The sequence below is a fragment of the Lampris incognitus genome, chromosome 1 (genome assembly GCF_029633865.1).
Source record: "Lampris incognitus isolate fLamInc1 chromosome 1, fLamInc1.hap2, whole genome shotgun sequence".
NCBI lineage: Eukaryota > Metazoa > Chordata > Actinopteri > Lampriformes > Lampridae > Lampris > Lampris incognitus.
The window spans coordinates 131768473-131789542 of NC_079211.1; the positions used below are offsets into that span (position 1 = coordinate 131768473).

At 45.9% G+C, this 21070-nt stretch overlaps 1 protein-coding gene across 2 annotated transcripts; it reads right to left on the minus strand.

Annotated features, from left to right (window-relative positions):
* Window positions 1-46: 46 nt before the first annotated feature.
* idua (alpha-L-iduronidase) lies at window positions 47-20017 on the minus strand. Of its 2 annotated transcripts, XM_056290365.1 has the most exons (15): window positions 19778-20017; window positions 19511-19589; window positions 19175-19315; window positions 18398-18480; window positions 11949-12056; window positions 11088-11183; window positions 9933-10135; window positions 8792-8971; window positions 5247-5466; window positions 4592-4801; window positions 3784-3905; window positions 2855-2980; window positions 1855-1931; window positions 1560-1660; window positions 47-587 (listed from the first exon to the last, which is right to left on the minus strand). In XM_056290365.1, the coding sequence occupies exons 1-15, from the start codon at window positions 19845-19847 to the stop codon at window positions 487-489; spliced, it is 1917 nt and encodes a 638-aa protein (XP_056146340.1). In that variant the 5' UTR covers window positions 19848-20017; the 3' UTR covers window positions 47-486. The 2 variants fall into 2 exon arrangements, with proteins under 2 accessions (XP_056146340.1, XP_056146332.1); XM_056290357.1 differs by having other exon boundaries at window positions 19511-20017.
* Window positions 20018-21070: the final 1053 nt, after the last annotated feature.

Below are 21070 nucleotides of genomic sequence, written 5' to 3' on the forward strand. Positions count from 1 at the left end.
TATAAAGGAGAAAAACCTCAGGTCAATCTTATTCCGTCATGGTTTATCACACCAAAAGGATGCACGCAAATGAATGCCAAATGCAGTAAAACACAGAGGTTTGAGTTAGGCGACAGCTCACCTTTGCTAATTTGTTGGTTAACATCTGCAATGTCTGACTTTGTGTTGGTGACAATAAATTTTATAAATTAAGTTCTAGTTGTCCATTGTTTTCATAAAATTGTGTCCTTTTAAAATATAGTGCAAAGATCAGACGAAAGCTAAGTATATTTCCAAAAATTTACTCATAAAAACAGTAGTGCATATTGCAGTATATTCCAATTAGGAAACATCAAGTATTATGAAACCCAAAGTGAAATCTATGGAAATGATTCTGACATACACATTGCAAAAAAGTATTTGCACTGTACAAAGAAATGCATGAAAACACAACACTCATCTTAGTCAGGATTTGAACCACGGTGCAGAATATGAACCAGTGGTTAGCTAGTGGTCTTCTGAATACCTCTCAACCAGAGAGTATGCTCCAGGCCTCCCCCAATAGTCCACAGCTCGAACTCTGTAGAAACCACCAACTTCCTGGTTTACTATAAAATGAAAAACGAAATACCTTTTAATGATCCTGTCGTGTTTTTTTAACGGCAGAGTTCTTGTGTAGCTCAGTGTGTAAAACCATGCACTAACATTAGCTGGGGATTTAAGTTGCACTTCCAATAATACTGATAATGTATGATAATAGTAGTTGTCAATAATTTTTTCCTTGCCCTTTTGTGTGTGTTTAAGTGGGAGAGTACTGCTGGCGTCGTGTGTGGCTGCCGCTTCCCCTCTCATAGCCCTCCCTTCCCATCCACCCCTGTATGTCTGTGTTATGTTTATCTGTTGTCTTGTTTCACCCCGTTTATTGTAAAGTGACTTTGAGTGTTAGACAAGTTCTATATAAGTTTGATTTATTATTATTATTAATAGTAAATAGGATGACTATCATGTTCTTTTGTAAAAAGGTTTTTATTTTGATATTGAAGAAAATGTACTACGCATAGCCCAGCAATATATTACCGTTCTTTTTTTTTTCAATTATTTTTACCCATTTTTCTCCCCAATTGTACCTGGTCAATTATCCCCCTCTTCCAAGACATCCCAGTCGCTGCTCCACCCACTCTGCCGATGCAGGGAGGGCTGCAGACTACCACATGTCTCCTCCGATACATGTGGAGTCCCAAGCCGCTTCTTTTCACCTGACAGTGAGGAGTTCTACCAGGGGGACGTAGCACGTAGGATCACGCTATTCCCCCCAGTCCACCCCCCCCTCGCTTCCTGAACAGATGCCCCGACCGACCAGAGGAGGCGCTAGTGCAGCGACCAGGACACATACCCACATCCAGCTTCCCATCCGCAGACACGGCCAATTGTGTCTGTAGGGACACCCGACCAAGCCGGAGGTAACACGGGGATTCAAACCAGAGATCCCCATGTTGTTAGGTAATGAAATAGACCACTATGCTACCCGGACACCCTTTGCTGTTCATTTTTCTATTTTTTTTATTTTTTCAAATTCTTACCAGGTGAGTAGACATAAGATGTAAAAATGGTATCCTGGGTGTTTATTCGGCAGAATTCCTTGTTGTCCTTTGAGAAATCCACTTCAAATGACTTAATGCATCTATTAATGAAAAGTAAAACATGAGTCCTTGATTAGCTTATCTGTACAGATGTGTTTTCCAACTTAGTTGACTCTTATGCTAAATTCAAATTGTGTCTCCGAAATGAATTTATTTAAATCGATACTAAATTTAACTATATAAATCACTCAGAGATGGTGAAAAGACAAAGAGAAAGTAGATGCTTTGCACCTACTTGGAATTAGTACAGCTATCTGACCAGACTACCAGGACCTGGCCTTTGGTGATCTTGATGAAGCGCAGTCCATTCACCTGACCAAAGAAAGTAAGACAAGAATATATATTGCAGCGAATTCAGGGGGCAGTCGAGAACCGCCACAGCCGGGACGTGAACCCGTCGCGCCCACACCGCAAGCGACTACGTTAACCAGTCGACTAAAGGGTCCAACCCATTAGTCAAGGACCAACGTGTCTACCTATCCATGCACACTACACTAACCCCCCCCCCTCCCCTCCTTCGAGAAGCGCGTCCCCGCGCTTCAGCATATCAGCTCCTCCACGCCTCTGGGCGCACGCACTTCCAATGACCTCATGGTCTCACTATCCCACTTCTGACACCAATGCAGCGAATTCAGGGGGCAGTCAGGAACCGCCACAGCCAGGACGCGAACCCGTTGCGCCCACACCGCAAGCGACTACGTTAACCAGTCGACTAAAGGGTCCGACCCGTTAGTCAAGGACCAACGTGTGTACCTATCCATGCACGCTACAATATGAATATATATGCTGGGATAGGCGCGAGCATCCCCGTGACCCTGAAAGCAGGATGAGCGGCTTGGATAATGGATGGATATATATATATATATAGTATATATATATATGTAGTTCATGTCCAAATGAATTAATTCAACTTTCTGGGAATTCCTTACCTGGATTTTTGAGCATGGATCAAGACATCACAATTTAAATCCTTTTGTCATACATGAAAGTTCAACAAAATTGGTCTTGGTCACAATAGCACAAAACCAAAGTCAGCTGAGACGCATTTTTCAAAGCCTTACTGTGCAAAGGGCCAGTACAGCATGCACAACAGATAGCAAGTTACATATATGTGATTTGCATGTAACACAAATTACAAGGCGAACATAAACAATGAAAACCAAACCGGCATGTCCACCATGCATTGTCAAACAATGTCAATTCAAAGTTACTGTATAGCAAGTAACGGTACATACCTGGTCTGGCACAGCCTTAGGCTTGGCACAGATGTGGATGAGGAGGACGGCAGGCACAAGAAGCCTGGCTTTCAACGTTAGCGTGTCCCCGGTGGGAACGGGCCAGGGCCCATCAACCTGTGGGTCCTACCAGAACAACATACCAAAGATGAATTACTTCATCTTTGGTATGTTGGATGTGCTGTGATATGAAGGATGTGCTGTGCATACAAGCTGGGCAGGCACTGCTTACCTAATGAAATAAGTGATAAACAACACTGAAATATTGTAATGCAAATGCTAATATAAACAGCTTGGTCCATTTTGGTCCCTGTGCAGCATAAATGATGATAATTTTTGCAGCCTCTCTTTCTTAGTATCTGCTTTGGCATCACCTTTAGGAGTAGTATGCACTTTCTATTATGCTCTCTGGGGCTTGGATTTGAAGCCTGCTTTACCTTGGGGTCATATGATGCTGTGTCTTAATTCGTTTACCCTAATAGCCCTGTTACGCAAGCATGCTTACTTTATCTTAGTCATTAAACCAATAAGCAGCTCTTTCTTATCGGCAAATTATCTGTTACTAGGTAAATTCTTCACATGTCTTCCTGTTCAAGTAACAAGTTGAAATAACAAACCTACTCATAACATGAAGACATGTACCATTAAGTTCCATTGTCACAGTTTATGTCGTCTCCTTCATTCTGGAATCATGCCCAAAGCATGTGTATTGGGCATAACATTTAATAATGTGTAATAATATATTGATAACAATTAATGCATATAAAACAATGCTTCATTAGCAATGTTATAGAAGATAACATTGGCTTTCCTAGTTCAATTTACTTTGAGTTTACTGGCATTTCAATGAATAGTGATGACACCCAGTTTGCCATCCACCCATTACCACACCAATCTGACAACAGTGTTAACATTTATTTACACACTACCTCAGTGCTCCTGAGCCGTCTGAACTGCTCTGCTGAGGGGTAGTCGGGGCTGCTGATACTCTGCCACAGCTGGTATGGGTTGGTCACATTATTGTCCAGATAATATTTGACGTACACAAGACCTAGATGAAAAAAAGAACCTAAAGCCTGAAATATACTTTCTACTCAATAATGCAGTGATACAAAATACCTGTAGGTCTGATGATGTTTTAATATTAAAAGGAGAACTCCGAAGCAGAATTTTTTTTTTCTAACTGAGGAGATTTAAACATACAAAATATTTTTGTATGAAATTTCATGAACTTGCTGATAAGTGATAAGATATCCATTACATTTTCAGTCAATCTTCTGAGCTGATGATACAGTCGGGTTACACTCTTCTGATTTTATACCTCAGAAAAACTCATGTCACAATGGAAAAAGTGCTTAGGAAGATATCAGCACAATAAATATCTACTTTAGCAGATAATACTCTAAATCTAAATTTATGCTTTGCCCTTTTTACAGCTGACACTAGTGAGGTATGGCCTATTTTATGCAGGAAAGGGTTGCGTGTTGAATATTTGTCAGAGTCATGCATGTCCAGAATTTTGTTAAGTTCCCTCGTACATCATAGATGGTTGCACAATTTTTTTGGACACCCAACTTGAAATGCCAAATTTGTGTGCAAGTGTTTAATGTCCAAGCATGAATAATCCTTGCTAGTCTATTTTAGTTGAGCTCATATTAAATATTTAACTCAAACATTTAAGGATAGTTAATCGGACACCTAACAGATATGATCCAACACGTATTTCCTGAAACCCACCCTTTTGTCCAGCCAGTCCTTTGATTGAGACGGTGACGTCATCAGTGTTGGTGGAGGTTCGGTTGTCATCACTGTTGTAGACCAACACAGTTGCTTGCCAGCTGTCTGAGGTGCCTGGTAAAAGGGGTTTGTGGCTGCTGGCAAGAACCCCCAGAGTTTTGTTGTTGCTCCCTGTTGAGTCTGAAACCTGAGCCAGGATCTGTGTTTCTCCTTGAGAGTGGAACCAGAGAAAGAAAAACAAAAAACAACAGGGTCATTTAATGGGATTGGGGCAGAAAGACAAGCAATACCGATCAGACCTAACAGGGCACAAACTCAACAAACCAAAGGTGTGCTTGATTTTGATGCCCTGCCCCAAAGGTACAACTGTAATACCACTAACATCATCACTCAACCAAGTGACATCTAGTCACTTGGTTGAGTGAAGAAACATATCTCTCAATAAACATTCTATCCAGATGAACTGATTCAACCTACTTTGATTTTCTTACCTGGATTATTGAGCATACATCAAGACAATAACCCATAGATGGTGTGAGAATAGAAAAATAAAGATTCCTGTTTTTGTTTTTATTTTCTATTCCTCTTGGCCAATGCCTATGTTCCATTAATCAGAACAGCCTTTGGTTATCCCACAGTTAAAACAAGTAATCACCTAGCAGAGCCAGGAGCCCCATGACGGTGAGGACAGGTTTCCTGATCAGCTGGACATGGGGGGGCTGGGTGTTGTTGACCTGGAAGCGGGCTGTCAGGGTACGCTGGGTGAACGGGTATGGATGGTAGCTGAGGAAGGCATTGTCATTGCTCAGGAGGGTGTAGTTAATGGTGTTGTAGTTTTTGCCCACCAGCAGCAGATCCTGGTGCTGGGTGATCACCTGATGGAGGAGGTCAGAAGATGCAGTCTGTGTATAGCCTATACAGCATGTCCTAAGACTGCTTGGTTAAACTGAAGATCAACTGAGGCAAAATTGGTAATTTGAGATAATCTGAGGTAATCTGAGGCACTTTGGATAATAGTCTACTACTATTTTTGGCTGCTCCCGTTAAGGGTTGCCATTTCTTCCTGTCCTCTGCATCTCCTTCTGTCACACCAGCCACCTGCATGTTCTCTCTCACCACATCCATAAACCTCTTTGGCCTTCCTCTTTTCCTCTTAACCTGGCAGCTCCATGTTCAGCATCCTTCTCCTAATATACCCAGCATCTCTCCTCCACACATGTCCAAGCCATCTCAATCTTGTCTCTCTTGCTTTATCTCCAAGCTGACCAACCTGAGCTGTCCCTCTAATATACTCGTTCCAAATCCTGTCCTTCTTCGTCATTCTCAATGAAAATCATAGCATCTTCAACTCTGCCAACTCCAGCTCCGCCTCCTGTCTTTTAGCCAGTGCCACTGTCACAAACCATACGACATAGCTGGTCTTACAACCATATTGTAAACCTTCCCTTTAACGCTTGCTGGTACCCTTCTGTCGCAAGTCACTCCTGACACTCTTCTCCACCCACTCCACCCTGCCTGCACTCTCTTCTTCACCTCTCTTCTGCACTCCCCATTACTTTGGACAGTTGGCCCCAAGTATTTAAACTCATATGCCTTCGTCACCTCTACTCCTTGCATCCTCACCATTCCACTCTCCTCCCTCTCATTCACGCAAATTTATTTTGTCTTGCTCATACTGATTTTCATTCCTCTTCTCTCCAGTGCATACCTCCACCTCTCCAGGCTCTCCTCAGCCTGCACCTTACTTTCACTACAGATCACAATGTCATCCGCAAACATCATAGTCCACGGAGACTCCTGCCTGATCTCATCCGTCAACCTGTTCATCAACATTGCAAAAAAAAGGGCTAAGAGCCGATCCTTGATGTAATCCCACCTGCACCTTGAACCCATCTGTCATTCCAACCACACACCTCACCACTGTCACACTTCCCTCAAACATCCTGCACCACTCCTACATACTTCTCTGCAACTTCCAACTTCCTCACACAATACCACACCTCCTCTCTCGGCACACTGTCATATCTACTACTACTACTACTTTTGGCTGCTCCCGTTAGGGGTCGCCACAGCGGATCATCCGTTTCCATTTCTTCCTGTCTTCTGCATCCTCCTCTGTCACACCAGCCACCTGCATCTCTTCCCTCACCACATCCATAAACCTCCTCTTTGGCCTTCCTCTTTTCCTCTTCCCTGGCAGCTCCATATGCAGCATCCTTCTCCTAATATACCCAGCATCTCTCCTCCACACATATCCAAGCCATCTCAATCTTGCCTCTCTTGCCTTGTCTCCAAACTGTCCAATTTGAGCAGTCCTTCTAATATAATCATTCCTAATCCTGTCCTTCTTCATCACTCCCAGTGAAAATCTTAGCAACAGTCTCCACACAACAGTCTTCCTTCTTCAACTTCTACCCTTTCATATGCTTTCTGTAAATCCCTGGCCCTCTCTATAATTCTACATCAACATTCTCAAAGCAAACATCCTCTCTGTAGTGCTTTTTTGTGGCATGAAACCATACTGCCTCTCGCTACTCGTCACCTCTCCTCGTAGCATAGCTTCCATTAGTCTTTCACATATCTTCATACTGTGGTTGATCAACTTGATACCTCTGTAGTTGCTACAGTTCTGCACATCGCCCTTATTCTTGAAAACTGGTACCAGTATACTTCTTCTCCACTCCTCGGTCATCCTCTCACTTTCCAAGATTGTGTTAAACAATCTAGTTAAAAACTCCACTGCCATCTCTCCTAAACATCTCCAAGCCTCCACAGGTATGTTGTCTGGACCAACTGCCTTTCCACTCTTCATCCTCTTCAGAGCTGCCCTCACTTCCTCCTTGTTAATCCACTGCACTTCCTGGTTCACTAGCCCCCCCATCATCCAACCTACTCTCTCGCATTTTCTTCATTCATCAGCCCCTCAAAGTACTCCTTCCACATTCTCAACACACTTTCCTCACTTGTCAGCACATTTCCATCTCTATCCTTGATCACCCTTACCTGCTGCACATCCTTCCCAACTCGGTCCCTCTGTCTAGCCAATTGGTACAAGTCCTTTTCTCCTTCCTTAGTGTCTAACCTCTCATAAAATTCACCATACGCCTTTTACTTTGCCACCTCTCTCTTTACTTTATGCTGCATCTCCTTGTACTCCTGTCTACTTTCTTCATCTCTCTGACTATCCCACTTCTTCTTTGCCAACCTCTCCCTCTGTATACTTTAGTGTACTTCGTCATTCCACCACAGAATCTCCTTGTCTTCCTTCCTCTGTCCTGATGACACACCAAGTACCTTCCTAGCTGTCTCCCTCACTATTCTGCAATGGCTGCCCAGTCATCTGGTAACTCTTCATTACCACCCAGTACCTGTCTTAACACCTCCCTGAACTCCACACAACAGTCTTCCTTCTTCAACTTCCACCATTTGATCCTTGGCTCTGCCTTCATTCGCTTCCTCTTCTTGGTCTCCAAAGTCCTCCTACAGACCACCATCCGATGCTGCCTAGCTATGGTCTCCCATCACCACCTTACAGTCTTCAATCCCTTTCAGATCGCGCTTTCTACATAAGATATAGTCCACCTGTGTCGGTTTCCACCACTCTTGTACATCACCCTGTGTTCCTGCCTCTTCTTGAAATACGTATTCACCACAGCCATTTCCATCCTTTTCGCAAAATCCACCACCATCTGTCCTTCCACATTTCTCTCCTTGACACCATACCTACCCATCATCTCCTCATCACCTCTGTTCCCTTCACCAACATGCCCATTGAAGTCTGCTCCAATCACCACTTTCTCCCCCTTGAGTACACTCTCCTCCACTTCATCCAACTCACTCCAGAATTCTTTGGATAATAATTTTTTTAAAAACTTTTTTTTCTTGGTTTGGATAAAAACTTTGGATAATAGTAATACACCAAATGGTATACATACATATCCCGAGTCTGTTGAAGTGAGCGATGTGAGTTTCGCATGTCATATCTCTGTATTTACTAACTATGCTGTGAATTAATATCTTAAATAAACATTCATACCAAATTTACTCTATATCTGTTCCGAGGCTCTGCTGCGCTGAAGCAGTTTTATTTCATCACTGAAGGAATCAGTGAGACGTTTACTATCCAGTGCTCAAATGAGGTTGCACTTATTTGAAACCTGTCTATTCTTCTTCCTGCAATTGTCCACCACCGTGCCTTACCTTGACTACCATGGCAGCATAGGTGACATCAGCCCTCCACACCTGTGGTCTGGACCAGCCCACCAGCGGATCAGCCTCATCATTGTAAACAGGGAGGCTGCGATAGAGAGGAAAACGCTCCTGGATCTCCCTAACTGTCTGGATCTCTTGCTCAAGGATGGGAAGCGAATAGCCTCCTCCCTTGAACCCAGCATAAAGTAAAGGAAAAAGCAAATTGTGTGGAAGCACTTTTAATAGTATGAAATGTCTCTTACATCTCTTTGAGTAACATATGCTTCAACAGTGTCCTGCAACATACTTTTGTAACTCTTAAGCCTTCTTTGACAAACTATGACAATTTATTTATTTATTTATTTATTTATTTTATGATTTCCCCCCTTTTCCAAACCTTATCCAGACATCCTTAGACTGGAGATGAGGATTTTAGTTTGCATTCAATATCATGTAGTATGCTGATGAGAGCTAGGTAAAATGGCTGTCAACTAGACCTCATCCTGTTGCTGGACGGCATTTTTCACAAATGACAATATGTCTACAAATGGGTTATGTATATTGGAAAAGAACAAAAATACTTTTTCTATGATTTCCACCTTTTTTGGAAATTGCACAAATTTCACAAAAAGTGGAAATAGTTGGAGTCAAATTCCCTACAATTCCAAGCAGCCAGACCTTCTTCCCCCCCCCCCCCTTTTTCTCCCCAATTGTATCTGGCCAATTACCCTACTCTTCCAAGCCGTCCTGGTCGCTGCTCCACCCCCTCTGCCAATCTGGGCAGGGCTTCAGACTACCACATGCCTCCTCCGATACATGTGGATTCCCAAGCTGCTTCTTTTCACCTGACAGTAAGGAGTTTTGCCAGGGGGACGTAGTACATGGGGGGATCACTCTACCCACCAGTTCCCGCTCCCCCCTGAACAGACACCCCGACCGACCAGAGGAGGTGCTAGTGTAGCAACCAGGACACATACCCACATCCGGCTTCCCACCCGCAGACACAGCCAATTGTGTCTGTAGGGACACCCAACCAAGTCGGAGGTAACACGAGGATTTGAACCGGCAATCGCCGTGTTGGTAGGCAACGGAATAGACCACTACACTACCCGGACAAGACCTTTTTAGAAACTATAAAAGAACATTTTACCTTCTTGTGCAGGGCAATATAGTTGAGCCGGACCCCCGTCTCGCCAGTGAAGAAGTTGGTGCCGTTATAGCAGTGCTGAAGCATGGCCCAGCAGTACGCCGAGTGTGGAGGAGAGTGACAAGAGTCCCCCGGACCACCAAACCTCAAAGCACTGCTGGCTGCCCGCAGACCCTCAGAACAGGCATCGTAGTAGTTGAGGAACCCTGAAGGGGGAAAAAATGACTATGCTGAGATAGATTTGTTGGTGGGACAAAGCAATAAAAATACAAGGGTTTGGGTTCCATTTCCATTGTGACTAACCATACTATCACTGTATTCACTTAAAGGGCCTTAGGACAAATGTGCTCACAAGAAAGTATTTACTTATTGTTTTGTTTTTACTCATGGTAAATATCTTCATTTTTCAAAACATATCTCACGGAATCAGTCCGGCAAGTAACAATCCCCCCCCTTTTCTCCCCAATTGTATCCAGCCAATTACCCCACTCTTCCGAGCCGCCCTGGTCGCTGCTCCACCCCCCTGCTGATCCAGGGAGGGCTGCAGACTACCACATGCCTCCTCCGATACATGTGGAGTCGCCAGCAACTTCTTTTCAATTGACAGTGAGGAGTTTCACCAGGGGGACGTAGCGCGTGGGAGCATCACGCTATTCCCCCCAGTTCCCCCTCCCCCCTGAACAGACGCCCCGGCTGACCAAAGGAGGCACTAGTGCAGTGACCAGGACACATATACACATCTGGCTTCCCACCCGCAGACATGGCCAATTGTGTCTGTAGGGACGCCCGACCAAGCCGGAGGTAACACGGGGATTCGAACCGGCAATCCCCGTGTTGGTAGGCAATGGAATAGACCACTGCTCTACCCGGATGCCCCCAGCATGTAACAAGTTAACCCAATTTCTTTGAATAGCAAGGAAGACTAGGTATGAATGTGTGTGGGTGTGTGTGTATGTTGGCTCTGTGTGATGGCCCGGCAGCCTGTCCAGAGTGTCTCCCCACCTGCCGCCCAGTGACTACTGGGATAGGCTACAGCATCCCCGCGACCCTCAGAGCAGGATAAGCAGTTGGGATAATAGATGGATGGATGGAAGACTTCAATTTTAGCATTACTACATTTATATAACAGTATCATCTAGACTACATCAATGGTTTTACCTTGAAGAGACATGGTGACATTGTCAAAATCATGGTTGTTGGGCTCATTCCATGTTTCAAAGTTCCAGCGTGAGACAATTCCCAAACCATATTTGTCTGTAATGCAGAATAAATGGAAGCTGTGAAAACACACAATGCTGACAAAGGTTGTATAATGCTAGACCTGGTTCAAATTATATCTGCAAACACTTTTTTGAGGATTGGTCAATCCTGCTAAGGTACCAAATGGGAGTGATTTGCCAGCGTTTTACCACCAGTGCATATAAATTTACAGTCAATAAAAATATCAGTACCTTTCAAAATAGTTTTCTATCTAAACCATGTTGACGAAGGCAATCCCACCTATCAGGTAGCGTAGCAAATTTACAGAATTAGGTATTGTACAAACATGTCTACAGACAAATTCTATTGTATTCTCAAATGCTAGTTGTAAAAAAAACTCTGTAAACTATATAATGTGCAAGTGATAATGTTTGCACATCTACATTTAACTTAAGATGACGGGTAAAGATATTTTAAAAGAAAAGACAAGTTGCTCACTGAACAACATGAACAGCTGACGCTCAGGTTCAACCATGTTTTCTTTTTGTTCAGCAATGGGGAAAAGTGCTGACACAAAAGCACTTGTGACATGTTTCAAATGCACCTCTGGGATTTCCAGTGGTCACACACCAATGCAATTATCATCATTCCTATAGGTGAGTTAGACAAACCAACATACTTCAGGACTGTAGTTTTAACTTTAGCTACTTTTAAGTGATAGAAAAATCCTAGCATTATCCTAATTGTCCTAATGCAAAAATCACATCCAACTGACGCTTCCATACTTCTTCGTGTACATCTCAATCATGGTCCACTTACCAATGTATCTCTTTGCAATGAGATAGACCAGGTCTCTCCACTTGACTACTTGTTTTTTGTCTTCAAAGTCAGTAAAGTAGTTGGAGACACTGCCCATCAGTTCAAAACCTTCAAGTCAAGCACATCAGACCACAATATAAGATGCAAATGAATATAACTTTATTCGCCCCAAGAGAAATTACCTTATACCTTAAGAGACCCAGCACATCACAAAAATTAGATACAGATGACAGTATGTCAGTACTCATCCTTATATTTATTACATGTCTGTCCAGAAATGAAAGTATTTTAAATAGTGGGGCAGCTTAGCTCCAATATTCATAAGGAGTGTGCATTTTGTGATAAAAGCACCAAACTTGGTACATATGTAGCTTAATATATTTAGAAGAAATTTGGACATGGAGCCACTGAAAATTAACCCCATAGTGGCCATGGCAGGCATGGACGTTATTAGGTCGCTTTTAGCAGGGCTGTGGCCTCCCTAAATTTCATATCAGCCATTATGACAAGACAGATGAGAATGTTACCTTTCCAGAGATACCAATGTTATTGTTCTAGTCCAAACAGAACCAGAAATATGCCATTTTACATATCGGAATTCACCAATGCATGTTGAAAAAACGAAGTTCCCAGTCACTTTTGAGACATTATTCACATTTAAAAACATTATTCACCTGATAAATGGCACCAATGTTTCATGCTCTCACTGGGTGTGACACTGTATCCAGTTTTGCCGGACATGGTAAGAAAACTGCTTGGGCAGTATGGATCGTTTTGCCAGACCTGACAGATGCTCTCCTGACGCTGTCCTCTGCACCCGGTGACATACCAGAAGAGGACATGAGGAGCACAGAAAGATTTGTCATACTCCTGTATGACAGGATGAGCAAGTGCATGGACATCAATAAAGCAGGAAAGAAGATGTTTGCAAAGAAGAACAACGTTCAGCTGATACCACCAACAAAGGCAGCCCTGGAGCAACATGTGAAGAGGGCGGTCTATCAGGGAGAATATGTGTGGGGCCAGATGCTGTTACCTGCACCAGAGTTGCCTTCACCAGACAACTGGGGCTGGACCAAGAACCAGGAAGGAATGTCGGAGCCATATTGGACAGAACTACCCGAGGCCTCCCACACCTGCCATGAACTGGTATCATGCAGGTGCAAGAATGGCTGTGTGAAGTGCTGCAAGTGCAAAAAACCAGTGCTTGAATGCACTGCCCTGTGTGCCTGTGAAGCAGGGTGTTAACACAGTTCACTTTTCAAGTGAGACCGAGACATTTGAGATCAAGAGCCAGTTGATAAGCAGTTACTTTTGTAAATAAAAAAACAATAAACACTGTTGAAGTACTGAATTGTGTATTGTTTCCTGCAATCGCTGGTTCTAAACCTTGCCCAACAGAAGAGGAGTGTTTAGGTATATAGATGTCTATACATAGTGTATAGATGAATAATGTCTCAAAAGGGACTGGGAACTTAGCTTTTTCAACATGCATTGGTGACATCCGATATGTAAAATGGCATATCTCTGGTTCTGTTTGGACTAGAACAATAATATTGGTATCTCTGGAAAGGTAACATTCTCCTTTTTCAGTCATTATGTTGTCATAATGGCTGATATGACATTTAGGGGGGCCACAGTGTTATGTATGCACACATCGACAGTGCTGCATTTGATTTGGTGCTGTTCTATTGTGCTGGGATCGATTGGTGATGCCTGCGGGCTCTGGGTTGTTTGATCGGGTCTGCCTTTGAGGCTGTGTCAGTCTAAATAAAGAATGCCACGGAGAGGTTGTGTCGAGCGACAGCGCTGTGTCCTGACGTGATTTAAAAATACAATATTGGCGACGAGGATGGCTGATATCTCTCTCCCACCACCTGCCCCCTTCCTGGCATTACCTGGCGAGCCTCCGGTACCATGGACTCGCTGGCTACATAGTTATGAAAATTACATCATCGCCTCAGGGCTCGACGACGTGAGCCAGGCTAGGAAGACGGCTCTGTTGCTACACTGCTTGGGAGCAGAGGGTCATCGTGTGCTCGAGACTCTGGGGAACGTCACAAGCTTTGACGAAGCTGTGGGACTTATGAGCACCCATTTCGCTGCTCCACAGAGTGCCCTCCTTCGGCGATTTATATTCCGTCAGCGACACCAACTGCCTGGTGAGTCTGTGCGGCAGTACGTAGCTAATTTGCGAGGGCTAGCTAGCTCATGCAAGTTTGGCGCGCTTCAGGACGAGATGGTTCGCGACCAGCTAATCGAACACACCAACAACGCAAGGGTGCGTGAGACTCTCCTGCTGGAAAAAGACGGTCTGCTGCTGTCCAGAGCAATTACCATCGCACTACAGGTTGAGGGAGCAGCTGAGTGTGCTGCTATGCTAAATACACAGCAAGTGGCCACCTCCAGTCAAGCTGCCAACGACTCCTCCCTCTACTCACGGCTGCCCCTCGGGACGCAACCCAACCAGAGCGAGGCGGGCGCCGACTCCACTGGGGACGTCTTGCAACTGCAACGACGGCGTTCTCGGCCCCGCCCTCAACAGTCCTGTGGTGACTGTGGGTCTCGGTCTCATGTTTCAAGGGCTCAGAACTGCCCTGCCCGTGGCCAGACATGCCGTAGCTGCGGTAAGCACAATCACTTCGCCCACGTCTGTCGATCTTCCCCGGCTGGGTCAGAGGGCCACACCCCCCAGTCTTCAACCGCCGTCATTCACAAGGTGAGCTCTGGGCCAGTGTCATTCAAATCATGCACAGTCAACATTAATGATGTGTGCATCCCCCTGCTGTTGGACACCGGTGCAAGTGTGTCTCTCCTGAATGTTGATACCTACAGTCAATTTTTCGATTCACTGCCACTGTCCGCACCCTCAGCTGTCCTCTGTGGGTATGGTGACTCCAAAATCGATCTGGTTGGCTCTCTCCAAGTGACTGTCCGCTATGGAACCAAGCTGGTGCCCAATGCAGTTTTTCATGTGGCATGCCGTGGGGCCAACCTGATGGACCTGGACCTGTTCTCCGCTCTGGGGTTCTCCCTCTTAGACACAAGGGGGGCAGCAATCCTGACTGTCGCCACACCTTAGCAGCAGAAGTGGCCATCGCTGTTTATGGGGCTGGGCTGCCTCTCCGCCTTCACCCATCAACCTCTCCTCAACCCTGCTGTGAAATCTGTCATCCAACCACTGCGCCGCATCCCGTTGGCTCTCCGTGATGGGGTCTCCGTCGAGCTGCAACAACTGCTGGAAGCTGGCATCATTGAACCGGTGGACGCGTCACCTTGGGTCTCAAACCTCGTGGTGGCTAAGAAGAAGTCGGGGGGCCTGCGTGTCTGCGTCGATCTACGTGCAGTAAATAAGGCAGTGGTCCCTGATAAGTATCCACTGCCCACCTCAGAAGAACTCACTGCTCAGTTCTATGGCTCTGAGGTGTTCTCCAAGCTCGACCTCAGACAGGGGTACTTACAGGTGCCCCTCCACCCCAGCAGCCGAAACCTCACAGCCTTTGTGACACATGCAGGAGTGTTTCGCTACACCAGGATGCCTTTCGGTCTCAGCTCCGCCCCTAGCTGCTTCCAGAAAATCATGGTCTCCGTGCTGGCTGGCATACTGGGCGTGGCCATTTATCTGGATGATATAGTGGTACACGGGCCCACCAGTGAAATCCACGACAAGCGCCTTAACATGGTCTTCGCAGCCCTGTCCAAGCACAAGCTAACTCTCAATGCTGAGAAATGTGTCCTCTCTGTGCCAGCCATCGACTTCGTGGGGTTCCGGCTGTCAGCAAGCGGTGTAACTCCACTACAATCCAACGTGGACGCCATTCAGGTCATCCCTGAGCCCAGCTCGGCCGCCCAGGTCGCCTCCTTCCTGGGTATGACAAGTTACTACCTGAGGTTTCTTCCCCAGTACTCTGCGACCACAGCCCCCCTGCGCCAGCTGCTGCGTAAGGACGAGCCATGGGTGTGGTCAAAGGCATGCAGTGACGCTGTGCGTGATCTCAAGACTCAACTGACTTCACCACCAGTGTTGGCTCACTTCGACATCTCCAGCTCCACCTTTGTGACCTGTGACGCATCAGCCACAGCGATAGGGGCCGTGCTGTCTCAAACCCAGAACGGTGTGGAGAAGCCCATTGCCTTCGCCTCCCGTGCCCTCAACCTGACCGAGCAGCGGTACTCCGTGGGTGAGCGTGAGGCGTTAGCCTGTATCTGGGCTTGTGAAAGGTGGCACCTCTACCTCTATGGCCGCTCCTTCACCCTCAGGACAGATCACCAGGCCCTGACAGCGCTGCTGTCCACATCTGGGACAGGCCACAAACCCCTGAGGCTGCACCGCTGGTCTGACCGCCTCCGCCAGTACAACTTCAGCCTGCAGTTCACCCCAGGCAGAGACAATGTTGTCGCCGACCTGCTCTCTCGCTCTGTCTCCACCCCAGCTCCACAGACGGACACTGACTGTGTGGAAAAGGACATTGTCCAAATGCTACACACACCCCTCCAGGCCACTGTCTCTCTGCAGGAGCTGAGGGCAGCCTCCGAACAGGACCCTGTCCTCTCCAAGCTCCGCACCTACATCCAGAACGGCTGGCCTCACAAGGTCCCAGAGGAGCTGGCTGCGTTCGCCCGAGTAAGACAGGAGGTCTCCTGCTGGAACGACACCTGCGTGGCACGTGGGTTTTGCACAGTGGTCCCAGCTGCTCTCCGTGCACGTGTTTTGAATACGGCGCATGAAGGCCACCTGGGCATTGTGAAACTGAAACAGCGCTGCCGAGACCTGGTGTGGTGGCCGGGGATAGACAGAGATATTGAGGCTCTGGTGAAGGACTGTTCTTCCTGCCTTGTGAGTGGCAAGACTGGCCACCAGGCTCCCCCACCCCTGCAACCTCTCGCCTGGCCCTCTCAGCCCTGGGAACACCTGCAGTTGGACATTTGTGGTGAGATCCATGGAGTTCCCCACCACCAACGCTTCATGGTGGTCGCCTACGATCTACACTCAAAATGGCCTGAACTCACCACTTCCGGCACTGTGACCTCACAGATCATCATCGACTTCCTGGACTCTCTTTTCTCTCGCTGGGGCCTCCCAAAGGCCATCACCACTGACAACGGCCCTCAGCTGGTCTCTGCTGAGTTCACTGCTTATCTCGAAAGCAAGGGCATCCGTCATATACGCACTGCGTACTACCACCCCCAGGCCAATGGCGGCGTTGAACGTTTTCACCAGTCACTGAAGAACGGCCTCAGAGCACACATGGCCCAAGGGTGCTCTTTCACGCAGGCCATCCGTCACACTCTGCTACACTATCGGGCCACACAGCACTCGACCACAGGCGTTTCCCCAGCCTCTCTCATGCTAGGCCGGGAACTGTGCATGCCCCTTGACAGGCTCCGCCCCTCCACACCTCAGGCACCTCCCTCTGAGGTCAGAGCCTCAGTCACTCGTCAGCAGACGCGGATGAAGCAACGGTTTGACCAGTCAAAACGAACCAGGGTGCCAGACATCAATGTGTCAGACTGGGTCAGGGTCCGCAGGCCCCACAGGGATAATAAAATGGCTTCATACTGGTCCTCTCCTCTCCAAGTCACCCGTCAGCTGGGCCCAGCCACTTACCTCCTCAGCGATGGCACTCGGTGGCACTCCAGTCGTCTACGGAAGGTGTCAGCTCCGCCACACACAGCTGGTGACACAACCATAGCCATTCCCTCAGCATGGCGAGACGCCCCGGGGCTTCATGCAGCTCCTACACGGGCCCCAGACATTTCTGGGCCTCAGCTTCCCCTGCCATCTCCCTCCCCACCTCGGCCTGCCCAGCCTCAGGCCGCCCCGCGACCTGTTCGCACACGTTTACGCCCTGGCCACCTAGAGGACTTTGTGTCAACCTTTCATGTTTGAAATCCTGCCCGGGGGGGGGGGGGGAAATGTTATGTATGCACACATCGACAGTGCTGCATTTGATTTGGTGCTGTTCTATTGTGCTGGGATCGATTGGTGATGCCTGCGGGCTCTGGGTTGTTTGATCGGGTCTGCCTTTGAGGCTGTGTCAGTCTAAATAAAGAATGCCACGGAGAGGTTGTGTCGAGCGACAGCGCTGTGTCCTGACGTGATTTAAAAATACAATACACAGCCCCGCTAAACGCAATCTAATAACGTCCATGCCTGCCATGGCCACTACGGGGTTAATTTTCAGTGGCTCCATATCCAGATTTCTTCTAAATATATTAAGCTACATATGTACCAAGTTTGACGCTTTTATCACAAAATGCACAATTTTTATGCTAAGCTGTCCCACTAAAAGGTTAGAAAAGAAACGTGGCCGTGGGCATTGGACTGGGGTGTGGAATATATTGTAAGGTTTAAAAGAATTAGACACCATCAAATAAAGTTTTTCCGTAAAAAGCGAAAAATATTGTGATGTGATGCAATCAAGTCCAAGTAGAAGGCAGAATAATACCTGGTCGTAGTCTATTAATCCACAAGAGCTCTATCAGTTGGTCCAGTTTAGAGAAGTCATACTGTGGTTCACCCTGAACATCTCTGCAATAGTTAAACAAGGAAGATTTAACAGTTTTTATTACAATAGCAAGGCATGTGACTGAGGCACTCAGCCATTCAATTCCAACAATGCTGTGAGGCATATTGCTCAAAAATACAGATCAAACACATTGAATATGTACCCAAACAGTGAAATGCGTTGTCTTGCACTTCTGCTCAGTTCTGCTGAATGTGAGGTCCTCCTGTCTTTATATCACGTTGTGTGTCTTTATACAACACAATAATTATAAATTACAGTGTGAAATTCTAAGTTTTCAGATTTTCTCTGCATCAATGCTAAAGGTGCAATTTTAATTTCTACCTTATTTCTGACTTCTTTCGTTCAGTGATGTGAATAACAATAACAAATCAAAGTAGGCAGCTTGGTGTTGCGTCAAGAGGGTCTTCAAACAACAACGAAAATAATTCAATGCAGGAATCAGGGGAGGGGGGCATGAGTTGTTTACTTTATTTCACTCACCACCACTGAGCATGCTGATATTTACTAGTCATGTTCAGCGTAAGGAAAGTGAAACTACAAAGCTACATAATGCACCTTTAACAAGACAAACATTGCTGTACTCGGACATTGAAACTTGGACGTTGAAAAGATTCTTAGATGTTGAACATCAGCTGCGGAACTTGGGACATTCTCATCACCTATTCTGTGGCGGGACAAGCTTGGTACTTTACTTACTGTGCTGTGACCAGCTCCAGCATCCAGTGTATCCTGACCTGCTGGATTCCTCCATGGGGAACTGAGCCCACATAAGCCAGGTTCAATTCCTGGTCTCTGGTCAGGTCATACTGGTGAGCCTGGGTGTGGGGGAGAGGGGGACTGGAAACAGAAAACAAGTTTTGGGGCTTATGACATTAAACTGAATGGAGGAGCTTGCTGTAAACACCTAACATGATGATGCACCAAGAGAATATCTATCTATATAAAATGTCTAAAACAGCTAACTAATAGACTTTGTATTTAGCCATGCGATATAGCATCCAACGGAAATGGAATCAGGCTTTTTAGACATACCAGAAACCAGAGCTTCTCCAGAAGTGTTTGAGTTCTCTAAGTGGTCTCTTCACATCCACAGTGACAACACAGGAAGAGGCTGAGATGTCAGCAATGTTCACCCACAACGCAAAGACAAAAGTGGATTCCAGTGCATGTCTCAAACTATGCATGTTGGTGTTATGAGGACAGCCTCAGTTAGAAATAACAAAGAGGAATTGCTGCCGGATATGACATTATCAAAAGTCTTACACGAATAACCCTTATATTTTACCAATGCACACTGACCGTATAGATCAATTAAACGAACTGTCAGAAGAACGCCAGTTTGCTCCAAAGGAAGCGTCTCCGTAGACATTTTCTCGGAAACCACATGATCTGAACGAAGCTAGTCAAACCGTCGTACGGCAGTCTTATAAACCACTTCCTAATACATTAAACCTAAACTTAATCACTTTAGCCGCGCTTGCTCTCACCACTGTGACAAACTCCAGTTTAGCGTATGCATTATTTTCACGTCGTGTTATTTGTACGCAGCTCTTCAGAACGTGGATCGGCAGCCCTCGCCGGTCACGTGTTTTCCGAGAGACGCTGTTAGTGGAAGTCAGCTGAGTGATGACGTTATAGGCGCAACTTTCTTGAATAATAATAATAATAGTAATGATGATAATAATAACAGCTTTGTTTGTATTGCAGTTTGCAAAACAGTCACAAAATACTTTCCATCTAACTAAAGTGGAAGCAATCCGTCCGTCTGTCTGCGACCGGACGAACAAAGCCACTCTCGCTTTGTAACTCACATAGTGGTCAGAGGGGGTATTACACCCGAACGGGCACCACTAGTGGGTTACATAAAGACATACTATATACAAAGACATACTAAATAATTAAGCGCAAATGAGAAAATAGACAGGAGTTAAGAACACAGGGCTGACAGGGTCGAGGACCATATCAAACAACTCTGTACGCGTATGATTTTAGAAGACTTGAAAGAATTAGCTGGTCCAATCAACTCTGGGAAACTGTCCCAGAGCTTTGGGACCCTGACAGTGATTATCTCGACTACAAATTAATTTATGTTTATTCGTCCATTGCATTAACCTGCTAACTATATTTTCAGGTTTGCAATAGACACCCTGGAAAGGTCAGCAATCCATTGAAAACCCAAGATGTTGGAAAAAATCCGGAACCAGAACCCTCTTATTACGAGACTGTCTGCATATTCGCTAATACATCCATTATCCAAACCGCTTATCCTGCTCTCATGGTCGCGGGGATGCTGGAGCCTATCCCAACAGCCATTGGGCGGCAGGCGGGGAGACACTCTGGACAGGCCACCAGGCCATCACTAATACATGCTCTTTGAAAGGACCTTTCAACCAATTAAAAGCAGAATTTGAATCAATTTGTTTGGGATAATTTATTTAAATTAATAGACAAATATATAAATGGAAAAAAGAGACCAAAAGCCACAGGTTACTCATCTATCCAAAAAGAACACTAAGACAGTAATTTCATTCCAGAAATCATTTTTTATTAATTAAATTTGCAGTTTGAAGATCAAAAACTAAGCTTCATAAA

Excerpts from the sequence above, each read along its gene's own strand:
- idua (XM_056290357.1), bottom strand. The coding sequence starts at position 19,662 with ATGCATAGTTTGAGACATGCACTGGAATCCACTTTTGTCTTTGCGTTG. Across the intron at positions 4,802-5,246 it reads GGGGCTCCTGGCTCTGCTAG|GAGAAACACAGATCCTGGCT; the intron begins GTGATTACTTGT and ends TCCACTCTCAAG. Across the intron at positions 588-1,559 it reads ATCTTATGTCTACTCACCTG|TAAACCAGGAAGTTGGTGGT; the intron begins GTAAGAATTTGA and ends TTCATTTTATAG.